Source organism: Silurus meridionalis, chromosome 6, assembly GCF_014805685.1.
Source record: "Silurus meridionalis isolate SWU-2019-XX chromosome 6, ASM1480568v1, whole genome shotgun sequence".
Lineage (NCBI taxonomy): Eukaryota > Metazoa > Chordata > Actinopteri > Siluriformes > Siluridae > Silurus > Silurus meridionalis.
The window spans coordinates 33,558,307-33,577,968 of NC_060889.1; the positions used below are offsets into that span (position 1 = coordinate 33,558,307).

A 19,662-nucleotide genomic window follows, 5' to 3' on the forward strand; every position below is an offset into this window, starting at 1 on the left:
ATTATTGTCAAAATAGCTTGAAAACAATAGAATACAAAGTGAATATGGGCATCATGTTCTGCTTCAGAAAGTCACAGTACATGTTGGAATTCATGTTTTCCTCAATAAACTGCAGCTCTCCAGTACCAGCAGCACTCATGCAACCCCAGACTTTAATGCTGCAACCACCATGCTTGACTGTAGGCAAGACACAATTTTCTTGGTGCTCCTCACCAGGCCATTGCCACACATGCTGGACACCATCCGAGCCAAACAAGTTTATCTTAGTCTCATCAAACCACAGGTCATGGTTTAATTAATTCATGCTCTTGGAACGAATGTTTTGCAGCAAACTGTTTTCAGGTTTTTGTGGTTCAGAAGAGGCTTTCTTCTGGGATGACGGCCATGCAAACTGACTTGTTGCACCTGATGCACAGCACGAGGACTCAACTTCTTTGACTCTTGCGAGGTCTGTTCCAAGTGTAACTTGGAAAACCTCTCTATGACCCTGGCCTGTAGCTCAAATTCAGGGTGTTACCAATCTTCTCATAGTCTCGGCCATCTTTGTGAAGAGCAACAATTCTAATACTAACAATACTAGGTGCCATGTTGAACATCCAGTGGTCAGTATGAGAGAATTGTACTCAAAACACTAAATTGAAACTGCGCCAATCCAAGATACACACATTTAAATGGTCCTGTTAAGCAGGCAAAAATATGAAATGATGAACAGGACATGTGGCTGTGCAACATTCAGCTGTTATCACTTAGGATCTACTTAATTTTTGTTGCCAGTTATTTAGACAATACTGTCTGTATGTTAAATAATTTTCAGTGGACATTAAATCTAATCTTCTATACAAGCTGCATATTGACTACTCTAAAACAGGGGTCTCCAAACTTTTCAGCCCGAGGGCCGCATTAACTATCAAACAGCAGTTCAAAGGCCAACTACACACTCGAGGTCCAAAAAAAAATAAATAAATAAATAAAAACATGGATGTTGTTTTTAATTATTTATTAAATATTATTTTATACAGTTATTATTTAATAACACATTGATACACTACACATGAACACCTGTATTAGTGAGAATGGTGAAATTGTTTCCTTGATGCCAGAATAGCAGACATTTCTGGCTTTAGATTTGATGTCCCTAACATCAACAGTGACCTGCGATTATCATCGCACAAGTTTGTTCTCAAATTGTTCTTCACGTATTTCATTCTTGAAAATGTTTGTTCACACAGGTATGTTGTTCCAAAAATTGAAATGTACCTTGATGCAAAGGTTTTGACATTAGGAAAGTCTTCCTTGGGCAAAAACTGGTAAAAACCCAAAAATCCTTCTTTGAACTTGTCCCTAAGGAGGTCATTTGCTTGCTTGCTGGAGGTCTTTGATGATCTCGCATGCAAATAATGTTTGAAACTCAGCTGTTGCTTCAGCCATGAAGACCTTGCACTGCTAAAAGTGCGTCAAGTTGTTGGCCGGTACTTGTTCCAAAAACAAGACAAGTTTGGATCCGAAGGCCCTTAAGTGGGTGTATAGATCAGCAACTAGATTTTCCTCTCCTTGTGGTGTTAGGTTCAGAAAATTTTAATGACTAGTGATGTCTGCAGCAAAGGCCAATTTCCATACCCACTCTTCATCAGACAGTAATGGCTGTGGCTTGACTGTGAATGGAAGTAGAAATGGTAAGCAGCATAACGTCTACGTAAGCCGTGGCTGATCTTGGCAGGATACATGTAAATTTCCATAATTTTTTTCCGTAGACAAAAATGTCTCCACGGGCCGGATTATATATCTAATCTATCTAAATATGTCTAATTTCAATTCAATTTATTTTTATTTGTGTAGTGCTTTTAACAATGGACATTGCCATAATAATTCTTTAAGTGTAAGTTTGTTCCTAATGAGTGAGCCGGTGGCGACTGTGGCAAGAAAAATCTTCCTGTGATGACATAATGAAGAAACCTTGAGAAAAAACAAACAATCAACCAAAGTTATATCCAAGTTTAATTTTTATAGTATTGTCCCTACAGAAGATTATACTAAAATGGTTACTGAAATGTGACTGGTGTACTCACAAACTGTATAAAAAACCTTGCATCAAAAATCAAAAATCAATATTTATAAATATATTTGTCCACAGGTCATATTTTCTAATGAACATTTGAGGTGAATCTGTGACCATTTCAGGTTTCGATTCCTTTAGCTAACAGGAGTGATCTTCAAATGTTGTGGCCCATCTGATTATACAGCTATACATTATACAACACTCATTAGTTAGCTGTTTAGTTAGGTTTTTAGAGAGGAGTTCTCTGCACTTTGCTCTATTCAGCTTTCACTCAACCCTGACCAGTTGCCCAGGACCTGCTGCAGATAAACACCCCCACAGCATGATGCTGCCATCACCGTGCTTCATTGTTGGGGTTGTATTGGGCAGGTGATGAGTCATGCCTGGTTTCCTGAAGACAAAATATTTAGAATGGAGGTAAAACAGTTCAGTATTGGTTTCATCGTGCCAGAGAATCTTGTTCCTTACAGACTGAAAAAATCCTTTAAGTGATTTTCTTTGCAAACTTAAAATGAGCTTTTGCCTGTTTTGCACTAAGGAAAGGCTTCCGTCTTGTCAATCTGCCATGAAACACAGAACAGTTCGCTTCTATTTGCACATTGTAGTAGTTTTCATTGTCTAAACACTGGGTGCAGTAAAAATTTAACATTTAAAAAGCTGATAAAATCAAAAGAATTGTTAATCTGTCATACTATGGAACTTCTACATCTTTCACAATGCTGAAGTGTTTGAAGTAGAGGTGGGAGGTGGTGCAGGGTGTCAGCTGGTGTTCTTTGCTATAATAATGATGGTAATATATGATGGAATAAGGTTTCTTCAGGCAGGTATCACTAGATACTAACTTTCAAGGAAATATCATACTTTTCTCCTCAGCATGTGGAAACACACAAGAAATGATGACTGAATAATTTTCATGTTTACATTCTGTTCTCTGTTTCTGTTCCCTTTTCAGTGCTGGTTTCACTTTTACCAGTGGCTCATGCTCAAGGTGATTTATTTATAAATTATTCTTGTTTATGTATATGTTATGAGTGTTAAGCACAGATGAACTGTAATTGAGACAACATTGTTATAGACTGTATAAATAGTTTATCTGGTCCTGGAAATCATACAGTTTAATAAATGTACAAAATGGATTTAGTACCAAATGTTAATTGTGACATATCATATAACATGACATATCATATATAACATTACAGCATAGGGTATTTCATGTTTTTCCTTTTGTTTTTAAACAGGTTTAGGGGATGTGTGAATAAAAATATTGCATAATTATTACAATTTTATGTTAATTCTCTTATGTTTTAAATATTCTCAAAATAAGTTTAAATGTATTTGTTATTTGTGGCCTCATCTGTAACAATGTGTATCAGGGCAAGGTGTGTTTTTACACCACAGCAAGACCCAAACCAGGGGCATCTATAAATTCTGATAAACAGGCGTTCAGTGGAGACACTGTCACTCTGAGATGTGAGGTTTTTGGTTTTGGTTCTTTCCCTGCATTGCCCTGTTTGCGTGTGTTAAGATCCTGGACTGTTTTTGGACTTTGTTGTTGCCTGTGCTCTATTAAAGCCTGTTTTCTTCATACCCTTGTGACATCCTGCATTTGGGTCCGCATTTACCAAGCCCTGCACCGTATCCCCCAAATTTTCTGACAGTGGCCCCTGGGGACGAACTTGGCAGCAAAATGACTCATCTTATAATCGCATTTGAGGATCACCAGGACTGTTCTGTATGACACAACGACAATGGCATCAATGTTCTGAATTGTTCCCTGATAATCACCATGCAAGAGTTGACAAATGGTTTTGACATTTTCAGGAGTTGAGGTTGTTGAAGGTCTGGTCTCTTGTCATCTTCCATTGATGTTCTTTAGCTCTTGAAGCGCATGTGACACTCAAAACATTTTGAATGGCCCGTAAATTACAATAACCTTACAAAATCATGTCAGACTTCTCTGGAAGATTTGCCCAGTTTCATGCAGAATAACACGTTTGCTTTTTTTGTTCTAACTTGCTGTACCTGATGAAATTGCAGACGTGGAAATGTATGTGTTCACATTGGCACGAGCTGATAGCATGTTACAAAGCTAATCTCGAAACATTTTAAAATCACCTCATACATATTTGGACAATGTAATAAGGATTTGAAAGTAAAGCCAGGATGTCCGAGGGCTTCTAATGTCTGCATGCAGTGCATTATTTTTTGATGAGTTCTAACAGACTCTGAGTCGACACTTTTATGAATCTCTCAAACCAACCAAAATGTAAATCATCATTCCAAACTAGTCAAATACTGCAGTTCCCAGCCTTTTTATCAGGAGACCCCTATTTTAACATTAAAACATACTTTAACTACTAAACCCTCCCCAAAATATTAACAAAATAATAATTAAAAAAAACCAGAATTCCAACTATTTTTTTATATATCTGATGAACAAATAACAGACAAAGATTTGAATCTGTTAATGTAAATATCAAACACATCTCTCCATTTCACTTATTTTCTTAAAAGCATGTAACAACATACAGTGGGGAAAAAAAGTATTTAGACAGCCACCAATTGTGCAAGTTCTCCCACTAAAAAAGATGAGAAAGGCCTGTAATTTTCATCACTTCAACTATGAGAGACAAAATGATAAAAAAAAAAAATAAAAATAAAAAAATCCAGAAAATCACATTGTCTGATTTTTAAATAATTTATTTGCAAAATATGGTGGAAAATAAGTATTTGATCAATAACAAAAGTTAATCTCAATACTTTGTTATATACCCTTTGTTGGCAATGACAGAGATTAAACGTTTTCTGTAAGTCTCCACAAGGTTTTTACACACTGTTGCTGGTAGTTTGGCCCATTCCTCCATGCAGATCTCCTCTAGATCAGTGATGTTTTGGGCAACACGGATTTTCAACTCCCTCCAAAGATTTTCTATGGGGTTGAGATCTGGAGACTGGCTAAGCCACTCCAGGACCTTGAAATGCTTCTTACGAAGCCACGTCTTTATTGCCCAGCCGGTGTGTTTGGGATCATTGTCATGCTGAAAGACCCAGGCATGTTTCATCTTCAATGCCCTTGCTGATGGAAGGAGGTTTTCACTCAAAATCTCACGATACATGGCCCCATTCATTCTTTCTTTTACACGTAACAGTCTTCCTGGTCCCTTTGCAGAAAAACAGCCCCAAAGCATGAGTTTTCCAACCCTATGCTTCACAGTAGGTATGGTGTTATTTGGATGCAACTCAGTATTCTTTCTCCTTCAAACACGACAATTTTGGTTTCATCTGACTATATGACATTCTTCCAATCCTCTTCTGGATCATCCAAATGCTCTCTAGCAAACTTCAGACGGGACATGTACTGGTTTAAGCAGGGGGACACGTCTGGCACTGCAGGATTTGAGTCCCTGGTGGCGTAGTGTGTTACAGATGGTAGCCTTTGTTACTTTGGTCCCAGCTCTCTGCAGGTCATTCACTAGGTCCCCCCGTGTGGTTTTGGAATATGTGCTCACCGTTCTTGTGATCATTTTGGCCCACGGGGTGGGATCTTGTGTGGAGCCCCAGATCGAGGGAGATTATCAGTGGTCTAGTATGTCTTACATTTTCTAATAATTGCTCCTACAGTTGATTTCTTTCCACCAAGCTGCTTACCTATTGCAGATTCAGTCTTCCCAGCCTGGTGCAGGGTACAATTTTGTATCTGGTGTCCTTTGACATCTCTTTGGTTTTGGCCATCGTGGAGTTTGTTGTCTGACTGTTTGAGGTTGTGGACAGGTGTCTTTTATACTGATAACGAGTTCAAACAGGTGCCATTAATACAGGAAACAAGTGGAGGACAGAGGAGCCTCTTAAAGAAGTTACAGGTCTGTGAGAGACAGAAATCTTGCTTTTTTGAAGGTGACCAAATACTTATTTTCCACCATAATTTGCAAATAAATTCTTTAAAATTCAGACAATGTGATTTTCTGGATATTTTTTTCTCATTTTGTCTCTCATAGTTGAAGTGTACCTATGATGAAAATTACAGGCCTCTCTCATCTTTTTATGTGGGAGAACCTACACAATTGGTGTTGGACTAAATACTTTTTTGCCCCACTGTATATGTGTTCACAAGGAGAGACTTTTCTTTTCAGGCTCTGCTTTTTAACTAATGAACCAAAAAAAAGAGCAAATTAAAATCATTTAACATTAACATAATTTAATCTGAGAATTAATGGATTAATATATTTCTAAATGCTATAAACATACATCAGCTAAAACACATCAATAACATTAAATAATAACTATTTGCTTATTTTAAGATATGCATGTTTTTCTTGGATTCCTGATTGAAATAAGTAATAATAATAAAATTAAGAAATAATAATGCCCTTATGTATTAGTTAAAAGTTATTTAATGTGGACTCTGGGTCTGAATATTTAGGGTTTGAGATTGGATACAGATTACACACTATAAAATCTCACCTTGTCTATTGCTTCTATGAAACTGAATTCAAAATTTCTGTCCAAATAAGTCCTTGTTTTCATTTTAGGGCAATTATTTTTATACATTTTTTTTTTATCTATTCATACGTCTTTTTAGAGCTACGTCTGTATGTTCCCACTCTTGCAATATGCTGCAAAACTTCTTGACATTAAGGAAATGTCTTCTTTTATGTATGAATTATTTTAGAAATATTTACAAGTAATTTATATATTGTGCTGTTATAAATGAATCATATTCATCAATTGCAAAATAAAAAAAAGTGCACTTAGCGACCCCTCGAAATTATTTAGTGGTCAAAATTCAAACATTTGTAGCAATTGTACAATATAAACTTTTAATCATATATTAAAAAAATATTTTATGTTAACATGTTTATATGTAAACATAGTATAACTAATGTGAAAAGCAGCTCTGACACCTTCATTATTTCATACTAACAGCTAAACCCAAACCGACTATCAGAGTGAATCCTCAGAGCTCCATCTCCACTGGAGACACCATCACTCTGAGCTGTGAGCTGCAGGAGACGACTGCATGGGAGTTTCTCTATTATAATCAGTGGTTTCAGCTTCTGAACAGAAAAAAAGCAAACTCATTTAAATTGACAGTCAATAATGCAGGAGAAACAGTGTACCGGTGTCGTGCACTCACAAGAATCTACTTCAACTACTGCTACACAGAGTTCAGTGAACCTGTTAAGATTACAGTAAAAGGTATGTGATAATTCAAAACTTTTAACAGGTTTAATGTTGTACAGTATTTGAATAACAAATATTTCATAATTATTGCAATTCCATGTTATTCTATAATGTTTTAAATAATCTTGAAGAGCAGGTATTATTCATCAATAAATAAACCACCTCAAAATTAATGAACACGGTCATAATCTCTTATAAACATGTTTATGTCTGTATGGAAACAGAGAAATGCAGAAATTATTTTAATAACAAAATTGTAAAAATTATTTAAAAATAAAATTTTATTATTATTATTATTTTCTAGAACAGCAGCTCAGTGCACATATTCTAATGTTATTGTTTCCATAGAAACAGAGTAAGAGAGAAAACGCTCTCATTCAGAGACAGTACAGGGACAGTATATATAATGCTTCACATTATCTTTCCCTCATAAACGATTGTCAGGGATTCCCCTGCCACGCCCCCCTCGACCGCTGTCAGAGATGCACCCTGCCACGCCCCCCTCAGTAACTGACAGTTCCTCGTTATCCGTTCCCTGCCAGGATCACCGACAGCTGTGGCTCGTTAAGGACTAGACTATATAAACTCACGTTCTCGAGTCACAGGCTGTCGGTTCTAAAAGTGTCATGCTGGTGATACCCGTGGCTGCTCGACCGCCAGCGTTCCCCGCTGGTTCCGTATCATAGTTCTATTCTGTAGGGATTACTCTTCTTCCCGCTGGAGTTTACTTTCACGCCTGGTTTTGCTTTCCATTGGACTTTCCCTTTGTGTTGTGGATTTCTCGTCTCGAGCGGATATATTTTCAGTTCATGACTCTCCGTTTCCTGAGTGAGTGTATTTTGTTGAATAGTTAAATAAAGACTATGATTGCGTCCTGTCCGTCAGCCTGACAAAAGAACCGACCAAAACCGAAAGCGGAATCGCCCTCCCGCGATTTCGGCCGCGATGGATCGGCAGGCGAACCCGGCTTCGGATTTTCACCGGAGTTCCAAGCCGTTTCGCGGCTCAAAGCCACAGAAGCCGGAGCATGAAAGCGCGGCTGCGCCACGCCCCTCCGCAAGCGCAAGGGGATTTCCGCCTCAATTCTCCGGGAAAGGAGAAGAATTGGGCGGATTTTTGAGGAACATCGGCGAGTATGTGGAGGAAAATTTTTCCCAGTTTCCCTCCGAAAGAGCCAAGATCGCCTTCATGCTTTCTCTCCTGTCTGGTGATGCTCTCTAAAACCAGCAGATTATGGAGCGCCAATGGGGGCAATTTTGGCTCACTCGCCGAATTCTGCGAGCTTCTTCTGGGGATGTGTGGGATGGAGAAGAAGCTTCGTTCCATGGGTCTTCAGAGCGCGCCGCTTCGTTCCAGGATTCACCAAGGTGCTCGGCTTCATTCCGTGGTTCTTCAGAGCGCGTGGCACCGTTCCAGGGTTCTCCAAGGTGCGCGGTTCCATCCCTGGGCATCCAAGAACGCGAGGCTCAGTTCCCGGGTTTCCACGGACACATGGCCCTGCCCCTGGGTCAGTACACGCGCGCTGCTGTGTCCCGGGGTTCCAGGAGCGCGCCTCTTCGCCACAGTGTCTCCAGGAGCGCGCCTCTTCGCCACAGTGTCTCCAGCAGCGCGCCTCTTCGCCACAGACCCGTCACGAGAGAACCGAGCCGCCACAGACCCGTCACAAGCGCGCCTCTACGCCACAGACCCGCCACAAGCGCGCCTCTACGCCACAGACCCGTCACGAGCGCGCCTCTACGCCACAGACCCGTCACGAGCGCGCCTCTACGCCACAGACCCACAGAGCGCCGGGCCGCCACAGAGTCGTCACGAGAGCGCCGGGCCACCCCAGAGTCGTCACGAGAGCGCCGGGCCGCCACAGAGTCGTCACGAGAGCGCCGGGCCGCCACAGAGTCAGCCACCAAGTTCCGCCGAGGGTGCCGCTCAGCCACCGAGTACCGCCGAGGGTGCCGCTCAGCCTCAGAGTCTCGCCGAGGGTGCCGCTCAGCCTCAGAGTCTCGCCGAGGGTGCCGCTCAGCCACAGGGTCCCGCCGAGGGTGCCGCTCAGCCACCGGGTTCCGCCGAGGGTGCCGCTCAGCCACAGGGTCCCGCCGAGGGTGCCGCTCAGCCACCGAGTTCCGCCGAGGGTGCCGCTCAGCCACAGAGTCACCCAGAGAGTTCAGGCCGTGAAGAGGTCGTCGTACCGCCGCCTGGCCGCAAAGAGGGCGTCGTACCGCCACCTGGTCCTCCTCAGGGCGTCGTACTGCCCCCTGGTCCTCCTCAGGTCGACGGGTCGCCTCCAGGTCCCCCTCATGGCGACGTCGGGCCTCCAGGTCCCCCTCATGGCGACGTCGGGCCTCCAGGTTCCCCGCAGGGCGGCGTCGGGCCTCCAGGTTCCCCGCAGGGCGACGTCGGTCCTCCAGGTTCCCCTCATGGCGACGTCGGGCCTTCAGGTACCCCGCAGAGCGACGTGGGGCCTCCAGGTTCCCCGCAGAGCGACGTGGGGCCTCCAGGTCCCCCTAACGCCGGCAGAGCTCTCCAGAGGCCCTCCGAGGGTGTCGTTCTGGTTCAACGTCCGAGCTCTCCAGAGGCCCTCCGAGGGTGTCGTTCCCGTTCAACGTCAGAGCGCCCAGCGCCCTCCGAGGGTGTCGCCCGGATCAACGCCAAGGCTCTCCAGAGGCCCTACGAGGGTGTCGTTGCGGTTCAACGCCCTGCCGAGGGTGCCTCTGTGTTCCTGGTCTCCGTTGAGGACGTCGCTCTGCTCCAGGTCTCCAGGGAGGTCGTCTCTCCACCCCCTGTCTCCGCCGAGGACGTCACCCGGCGTCTGGTCTCCGCCGTGGACGTCGCTCGGCCCCTGGTCTCCGCCGTGGACGCCGCCGGCCTCTGGTCTCCGCCGTGGACGCCGCCGCCTCTGGTCTCCGCCAGGACGCCGCCGCCTCAGGTCTCCGCCGTGGACGCCGCCGCCTCAGGTCTCCGCCAGGACGCCGCCGCCTCAGGTCTCCGCCGTGGACGCCGCCGCCTCAGGTCTCCGCCAGGACGCCGCCGCCTCCGCCTTCGCCGTGGACAGCGACGGTTCCGGTTCCACGCTGGAGATCGCGCCACCGCTAGTCTCCGCCAAGAGCTTGGCTCAGCTTCCGGTCTTTTCGAGGGCCGCTGACCCGTCCCTGATCCCGACCAAGGACGCCGCTTTGCCTTGGGCCCCTTCCGATCCTCCCCTACTTTGTTGCGATGCCCACGGGGCCTCCTTTGTCCCAAGTCGGTTGGGGAGGCGTTCCTCCGAGTGCCCCGGCCCGCCTGGCATGGGTGGGTTTTGGGGCGTAAGGTGCCGCCCTGAGGGGGTACTGTCAGGATTCCCTGCCACGCCTCGACTGCTGTCAGAGATGCACCCTGCCACGCCCCCCTCGACCGCTGTCAGAGATGCACCCTGCCACGCCCCCCTCAGTAACTGACAGTTCCTCGTTATCCGTTCCCTGCCAGGATCACCGACACCTGTGGCTCGTTAAGGACTAGACTATATAAACTCACGTTCTCGAGTCACAGGCTGTCGGTTCTGAAAGTGTCATGCTGGTGATACCCGTGGCTGCTCGACCGCCAGCATTCCCCGCTGGTTCCGTATCATAGTTCTGTTCTGTAGGGATTACTCTTCTTCCCGCTGGAGTTTACTTTCACGCCTGGTTTTGCTTTCCGTTGGACTTTCCCTTTGTGTTGTGGATTTCTCGTCTCGAGCGGATATATTTTCAGTTCATGACTCTCCGTTTCCTGAGTGAGTGTGTTTTGTTGAATAGTTAAATAAAGACTATGATTGACTTGCTTCCGCTTCCGCGTCCTGTCCGTCAGCCTGACAACGATACTGCAGCACGTTAATGAACAAAAAACATGCTGTTGTTATGGTGAAGTTTTGTACCAGCGCTTTGTAACAAACATTAATAAGATTCATCTTTATAGCTTTAAAGTTTTATTAATGAAAGTGTGTGTAACTGATATAAAGACACTTCACTCCTGTCAGTATTGTACACGTGTACAGAATCAGTGGTGTTGAAGAATTAAACTTTTTACTATTAAACTGTTTAAGTATTAAATCCTTAAGCTTCAGTGATGCTGTTACACTGTAAGATGTGGCTGTGAGTTTGGGTTGTTGACACATTAGACACAATTATACATTCAAGATATTTTCTATCACTGTTCATTCAAAAAGTCTGCTTAATATCTGTGCAGGAGGGAGACCACATCCAGTACTGAGTGTATCTCCACAGAACTGGCTGTCTGAAGGAGACTCAGTGACTCTAAGCTGTGAGGTTACAGACTCCTCTACAGACTGGACATTCAGCTGGTACACAGTTGTTCCCTACAGAGACGGATTAAATGCAACACAAAATACTCATGGCTTCATCATGTATGTGGAGCTTCTCTCAGACAGCAGCAGAGGATCTGGAGGCTCCTACACTCTCAGTTCTTCTGCTCTTCATCACACAGGAGTTTATGTGTGTAGAGGAGAGAGAGGAGAACCAGTTAGTCACACACTGTACAGCAATCCACAGCCTCTATGGATCTCTGGTGAGGAAAATTAACTGTTTTTAAATAATATCAGAGAAATTAATATAAAACTATAAAAACAAATACCGTATTTTCCTGACTATAAGCTGCTACTTTTTTCCCACGTTTTGAACAACGAAGCGGCTAATATATGGATTTTTTCTGGGTTTTTCCCGGTTTCACAAATTTCAAGCCAAAAAACAACATAACAATAAGCAACATAACAATAGACCAATGAAATTTCCGACCGGAAACGAAAAAACGCACCTCACCTGTGTTCTGAGCTGTACGGCATTGGGAGAAAAAACTTCCACCAGTGGCGCACGACGATGACAAAATATAAACTCAATACAGTGGTACCTTGACCTACGAGTTTAATTTGTTTTGTGGACGAGCTCGTATCTCAATTTGCTCGCACATCAAATCAGTTTTCCATATTGAAAATACTTAAAATGGCATTAATCCGTTCCAACCCTCAAAATGACACCCCGTTATTATGTTTCATAAAAAGCAATAAGCGGAGGCGGAGGGAAACTCGTTTTTTACTATCACTCCTGTACACTACGTATCCTTAAACTTTAAATTTTTTACTTTTTCTTCTTTGCTTATCTTAGTTTTCGTCACAATCTTCGCTTTCTGGCTTCGCTTCGCCATCTAGCTGCGGCGTCTCAAACTCGTATCTCAATTTTTTGCTCGTGTAACAAAGCAAAAAAATCGACCGAGTGACCGCTCGTACCTCAGAAAACTCGTACATTAATGCACTCGTAGGTCAAGATACCACTGTAGTTGTGAAAGGAAGGGGGAAGACAGTGAACAATGACTTTCTTGGTCGGCTACTGTTTAGATACAAGCCGTTGTAACGCGTTGAGTCTGGGATAGCGTGCTAACTCCAGTTGCAACAGAAATCATATAAGCACAGACAGGTTTTCAAAACTTGTGCTTTTAAATTTTTCTTGGCAACAGCGTTATGGGTTAGTCAAAGAAATTTAGAAATGAGCATCAGAAAATAATAAGGACATATTACTCGGTCTCCACACATGCAGTAATACCGGAAGAATGCAGTCACATGCTATTCCCAAAATACTGCTATTGCATTTACTGTCTCTCGTTAAAGCCTGTGTAAAGTTGATTAGTTTCAATGTAGACTGCGGCTTATAGACAGGTGCAGCTTATTTATGTCCAGAAATTACGGTATTAAAAAATTATATATATATATATATATATATATATATATATATATATATATATATATATATATATATATAATATAAAATAAAATAAATATAAGTATAAAAACTATAAATGTATAATTTCTTTGTTAATGCAAATAAAGTGGTTAAATGACACAAGTACAATTTCACCTTTTGCATAAATGATGAGAAATGTCATGGTTCTGAGCTGATGTGATCCCTGATCATGTGCATCTATTCTTATTTTCACCTTAAACACTGTTTATATTAATATTCTCTGGTTTATCTTCTGTATGTGCCATTTTTTATGCCTTTGTAACAATTGCAAGATTTCCCTCTTTTCCACAGTTTTGATTTTGTTTATTATATTCAAACTTTGCAGTATTTGGTGAGGAAAAGAAACTGATAAACTTTATTTTGGCTTCTCCCATTAGGGGGCGCCACAGCGGACCAGCCGCATGTTTGATTTGGCACATGTTTTTACGCTGGATGCCCTTCCTAAAGCAACCCTCCCCATTTATCTGGGCTTGGGACCGGCACTAAGGCTTGTGCAACCCTAATGGCTGGGGTTGGTTCCCTGACCGGGGATCGAACCCGGGCCGCAGCTGTGAGAGCGCCGCATCCTAACCACTAGACCACCAGGGAACCTAGGAAAAGAAACTGATAGATTTGTTTTAAAAGAGAAATAAATATACACCAATCAGTCATAACATTATGACATTATAACATTATGAGTGGTGAAGTGAAGAACACTGATGATCTTCATCATGGCACCTGTTAGTGGGTGGATTTATTTATTAGACAGCAAGTGAACATTTTGTCCTCAAAGTTGATGTTAGAAGCAGGAAAAATGGGCGCGCGTAAGGATTAGAATGAGTTTGACAAATTGTGATGTCTAGACGTCTGGGTCAGAGCATCTCCAAAACTGCAGCTCTTGTGGGATGTTCCTGGTCTGCAGTGGTCAGAATCTATCAAAAGTGCTCCAAAGGAACAGTGGTGAATCGGTGACAGGGTCATCATTCTGAACACACACACACACACACACACACACACACACACACACACACACACACACACACACACACACACACTTGTATCCTCATTGCATTACAATTTACACATATTTTTTTGGTATTTCTTCTGTGTTTAAGGTGAACCTCCTCCAGTGTCTCTGATCATCAGTCCCAGCAGAACTCAACACTTTACTCATGACTTTCTCTCACTGAGCTGTGAGGACCAGAGTAACTCTACTGGATGGACAGTGAGACAATACACAGACGTTGAAAGAGTGTTAGATTGTTCACAGTGGGGATCAGTTACAGGATCTACATGTAACATCAGCTTCCTCTACACATTCTACACTGGAGTTTACTGGTGTGAGTCTGAATCTGGAGAAAAGAGTAATCCTGTCAACATCACAGTTCATGGTGAGTCTTCATGTAGTGTGTTTACTGTTAAAGAGAAAGAGAAATGTTTCATTACAGAATATTCAAAACATAAGTTTATTACAATTCAACAAACTGTTCAAGATGAAATTGATTTTTTTTCTCTACATTAATCAGTAAATATTATTGTGTAATTCTGAGTATGGATGTGTGTAAGTGATGTTTTCCAAACTGACTACAAGTTCACTTACATACTCACACTGATAATGATATTACAATTAATCAATTACTGATAATCAATCAGTCACATCAGAGAACATGTGATTTTTCTCTGTTTATGGTGATTACTGCCACTAATTCATTTATGTTTAAAGTTATAATATTTAAATTGTGTCTGTAATGTAGATTGCAAGGTGGAAACCTGTTTTATATCAATGAGCTTCATCATTAAAAATACATGCAAAGTGCAGTGTGTTTCACCTTCACTCATAAGTAAAGATGTAGATGATGGAGTGGAAAGGAAGAGCATAGAGCTCAGTGCTGTCATCTGTGACTGTTTCTCTGCATACACTCTTCACTCCTTCATTCTTGCATGTTCACTGATGCTGCTCTACACACTCAGTAGTGTCGCCTCACACACTCTATTAAACATTAGATTTAAACAGCATAATGTGTTTTGTTAAGTTACATGTATTGTAGAAGATGCTGCAGCTTCTCCTCTTGATATTTTCACACAACACAGTTTACAGTCTGCTTTATTTTCATCATTATTTATGAAATATTTCCAGATCACTTTCAATTCCTGTCATCTGTTCATTAGTACAACATCCACTAGTCTGAAGAAGCACATCAGATGTTAGTATTAGTTTAGTGTGACACTGAGCTTCTTCACTACAGTAGATATCTGTACAGAGCAAACAGCACCATCAGGGACTTCTCCAATCCTAGTCACAAACTGTGCCATAAACATCCTTACATTCAATAGCAGAAACAAGAAAAAAAAAATTCTACCAGATCTTCCTTTTTATATTGTAATTGTGATTTTCTGTGTTCTAGATGGTGGTGTGATCCTGGAGAGTTCTGTTCATCCTGTGACTGAGGGACATAATCTGACTCTACGCTGTTTATTTCATAACACAAATCCCTCAAACCTCCGAGCTGATTTCTATAAAGATGGATCAGTCATCCCGAATCAGACTACAGGAGAGATGATCATCCATAAAGTCTCAAAGTCATATGAAGGTTTCTACCACTGTAAACACCCAGAGAGAGGAGAGTCACAGAGAAGCTGGATCTCAGTCAGACGTGAGAAATCATTTACATATTAATTTAACTATAACTTAATTAGTTGACCTCCGTATCCCTACATAATGTAAGCTGTAGTGTGTTTTTTATGTAAATATGTGTCCAATGTGTTCACATGCCATATTACTCCTGTGCCTAGAAATGAGCATTGATTTACTTGTACTGCAGTTTGAGCTAAACATGTTCAGTTCAGCATGAATAAAGTGATATTATAATTATTATTGTATTCTGTATCAGGTCCATCACATGTAGAAGCTCCTTTCTCAGTGCTCATGCTGTTCAGTAGTGTAGTGACGGCATCTCCATATCTGCTGATCACCATCATTCTGCTGGTCAAATGTTCCAGAACTCAAGGTAAGAACTATTTCCATAAGACTCAACATTTCACACAATCCACTTTAATTGCATGTAAAAAGGAAAAGAAGAAATCATTTCTCTTCAATCCACACTTGAGTGTTAAAGCACTTGATCTAAAATACACTTTCAGTAAGATTTAAATGAGTATGACGAGTTTAAATGACTGATGATTCAATTGAAGTTCTATTTTACCTTCACTAATGTACATTAAGTTAAAACTGTAAAAAATAATGAAGTGTATTTAATAAGTAGATGTTCTGACTTCTCCATCATAGAAACAGCCATTAGAGAATATTTAATTTAGTGTTTAAAATGATGAGGTAAAATATTTAAATAGCACAAAAGTACTTGGTAATAAATTGGTTGTAATAATTAATTATGAATCTCTGAGCAACATTTTGCAGTTAAAGATGACGAATGAATGTTTATTTTCTAACATCTTTTCCTAAATCACCATCATTCATCACTTCACTGTCATTTATAAGCATTAAAACAAACACCCTTTAAACTGTGTTTAGGACTAAATTAAATTCATTATTTTTTGTTTAATGAAACTAATGCCGCTGTGCTTTTCTTTAACAGCTCACACTGATGAAGAGAGAATTGAGAATGCAGTCATAGAGGAGTGAACAAAGTTCATCTATAAAAAGGGGATGTATTTACTGTCATTTTATTATTGTTTGATTTTAATGTTATAATTTTTATTTTTTAACATGCTGTTATTTTCTCTGCATCTTATAAATATCCTCATTGTTCTGATTTTGTTTAGCTAAAGTTATCAAGTGTGTAGTCTGTAATAAAGTCTACATGCTGCTAATGCAAAACAGAGTAACACTATTGTTTAAAATCTTATAGTTCAAAAGAAAATGTTGATTCATTGTCTGAAGGTTGAGTTGTGCTTCTGCAAAATACCATCTGATGTTCGAAATAAATGCATCTGCTGCTGGTGTGAGTTTAATCCCAACATGGTGACCTGCACATTCAAACTTCACATTTCATGTAACTGTAACGAGGTTTATCCAAATAAATTCTCTTGGAAAATATTGAATACTCTGCCAGTAGGACTTTCAGTTGCTGGACCTCTTAACACAAATCCCAACATTATAGAGTTTCATCCTGACAGAAAGGAATGAGATGAAAAAGGATCAGGTGTGAATGGAAACTAGTATCATTGAGAGAACTGAAAGACTAGGAGGTGTTTTTGTGCTAGAACATGCACGAGTGAGATTTGATTAATATCCAGAGATGTATTTGGTTTAAACTGCATGATTTGGAAATGACTGCAGTATAATAGTTTCCAGTGCAGGTTGTATTTTCTGTAAAGCTGAATGCAGAAAGCTTTGGATTAATTCAACATAAAAGTGATTTAATTTACTGTTATCTGAAATATGGTGGTGAACTTATAGTGTTTTGTATCTTCTCTGTATTACTTCTACCACTACTGGATTTGTACTGCTGTGTTTTCTTCTGTATATCTGAGATTAGTTTGAGGTGATTTATGAGGATTAAACTTCCAATCTCACTTTGACTGTTACTTTTGTTTTTCAGATGTGTGAACTTTAATTGTAGATGTGATGAAAAGGAAATGTTTTATTTTTATATAATTATGTACTTATAGCAAAATCTACTAAATATATAAAACAAGACAATGTTTGCTTTATTTCTATTGGTATTCATGTAAGTAGAAATTTCCAATTTTACTGATATTTTGTTGGCTTTTCAGTTTCTTATGGAATTGAGTTAATAAAATGTTCTGTTAAAAGCAAATAACTGTTGGAAAAGATTTTATTGTTTCAATGCTGGAAAAAATAAAGAAACTGACTAGTTCACTTAGTAGAGCGTTCTTTATTCACATTCATCCTCTGTCTTTCCTTCCCTCTGATCATGCTGGGGCTCATCCACACACTCGCGCCCCCAGTCACTGTCCGAGTCTTTTCTGCTCTCCTCTGCTTGATGTGTCCATTAATTCAGAAGCAATCAGGGTATTTTTACCCTGCAACTGTTTCCACACTGAAACGTCCTGCAACAGTTCAATATTACAGTACAGTGGAACCCGGTTATGTCGATGTCCTAGGGGGTCGCCAAAAAGCATCGAGGTAACCGATGATCGAGATAAACAAAAATCAAAATGGCGGCAATATATTAACATGCTTGAAATTTCTTTATGTACATGATGTGCGTTAATAAATAAGAATGTGCATGCACGTGTTTTTGGGAGGTTTTTTTACACAACAGCGTTGCCGCGATTTGTTTGATAAAGTCATGCTATAAAAATGTACATACGTTTGTTAACAACAAAAGGCATAAGTGCACCTACTAACAGCAGAGATTTACCAGTATACAATACAAACCACCGTCCATTCTCCATACAAACCTTTATTATATTCTCCAACATTATAAACACACAGATCGCTCAAAAAAAAAAAAAAACACCGGCTGCACAGTGCCATCTCACATTTAGTCCACATGTGGAAAAAAGAAAAATAAACAGTAACAAAGTTTATCTATAAAAGGGATGTGTTTACTGTCATTTTATTATTGTTTGATTTTAATGTTATAATTTTTATTTTAACATGCTGTTATTTTCTCTGCATCTTATAAATATCCTCATTGTTCTGATTTTATTTAGCTAAAGTTATCAAGTGTGTAGTCTGTAATAAAGTCTACATGCTGCTAATGCAAAACAGAGTAACACTATTGTTTAAAATATTATAGTTCAAAAGAAAATGTTGATTCATTGTCTGAAGGTTGAGTTGTGCTTCTGCAAAATACCATCTGATGTAAGAAATGAATGCATCTGCTGCTGAAGTGAGTTTAATCCCAACATGGTAACCTGCACATTCAAACTTCACAATTCATGTAACTGTAACGAGGTTTATACAAATAAATTGTCTTGAAAATATTGAATACTCTGCCAGCAGGATTTTCAGTTGCTGGACCTCTTAACACAAATCCCAACATTATAGAGTTTCATCCTGACAGAAAGGAATGAGATGAAAAGGATCAGGTGTGAATGGAAACTAGTATCATTGAGAGAACTGAAAGACTAGGAGGTGTTTTTGTGCTAGAACATGCACGAGTGAGATTTGATTAATATCCAGAGACTGTATGTGGTTTAAACTGCATGATTGGGAAATGACTGCAGTATAATAGTTTCCAGTGCAGGTTGTATTTTCTGTAAAGCTGAATGCAGGAAGCTTTCGATTAATGCAACATAAAATCAGGTTAATTTACCGTTATCTGAAATATGGTGGTGAACTAATAGTGTTTTGTATCTTCTCAGTATTGGTTCCATCACTACTGGATTTGTACTGCTGTGTTCTTCTGTATATCTGAGATTAGTTTGAGGTGATTTATGAGGATTAAACTTCCAATCTCACTTTGACTGTTACTTTTGTTTTTCAGATGTGTGAACATTAATTGTAGATGTGATGAAAAGGAAATGTTTTATTTTTATATAATTATGTACTTATAGCAAAATCTACTAAATATATAAAACAAGACAATGTTTGCTTTATTTCTATTGGTATTCATGTAAGTAGAAATTTCCAATTTTACTGATATTTTGTTGGCTTTTCAGTTTCTTATGGAATTGAGTTAATAAAATGTTCTGTTAAAAGCAAATAACTGTTGGAAAAGATTTTATTGTTTCAATGCTGGAAAAAATAAAGAAACT

At 40.4% G+C, this 19,662-nt stretch overlaps 1 protein-coding gene across 1 annotated transcript in view; it reads left to right on the forward strand.

The window, feature by feature from the left end:
• LOC124386912 (low affinity immunoglobulin gamma Fc region receptor III-like) overlaps positions 1-17,783 on the forward strand; it is a 39,727-nt gene extending 21,944 nt beyond the window's left edge. Inside the window, exons 3-6 of the mRNA XM_046850960.1 lie at positions 14,091-14,366; positions 15,381-15,629; positions 15,867-15,983; positions 16,569-17,783. Of these exons, the coding sequence (XP_046706916.1) occupies positions 14,091-14,366; positions 15,381-15,629; positions 15,867-15,983; positions 16,569-16,615 (689 nt within the window). The 3' untranslated portion in view covers positions 16,616-17,783. The remainder of the gene's footprint in view (positions 1-14,090; positions 14,367-15,380; positions 15,630-15,866; positions 15,984-16,568) is intronic.
• Positions 17,784-19,662: the final 1,879 nt, after the last annotated feature.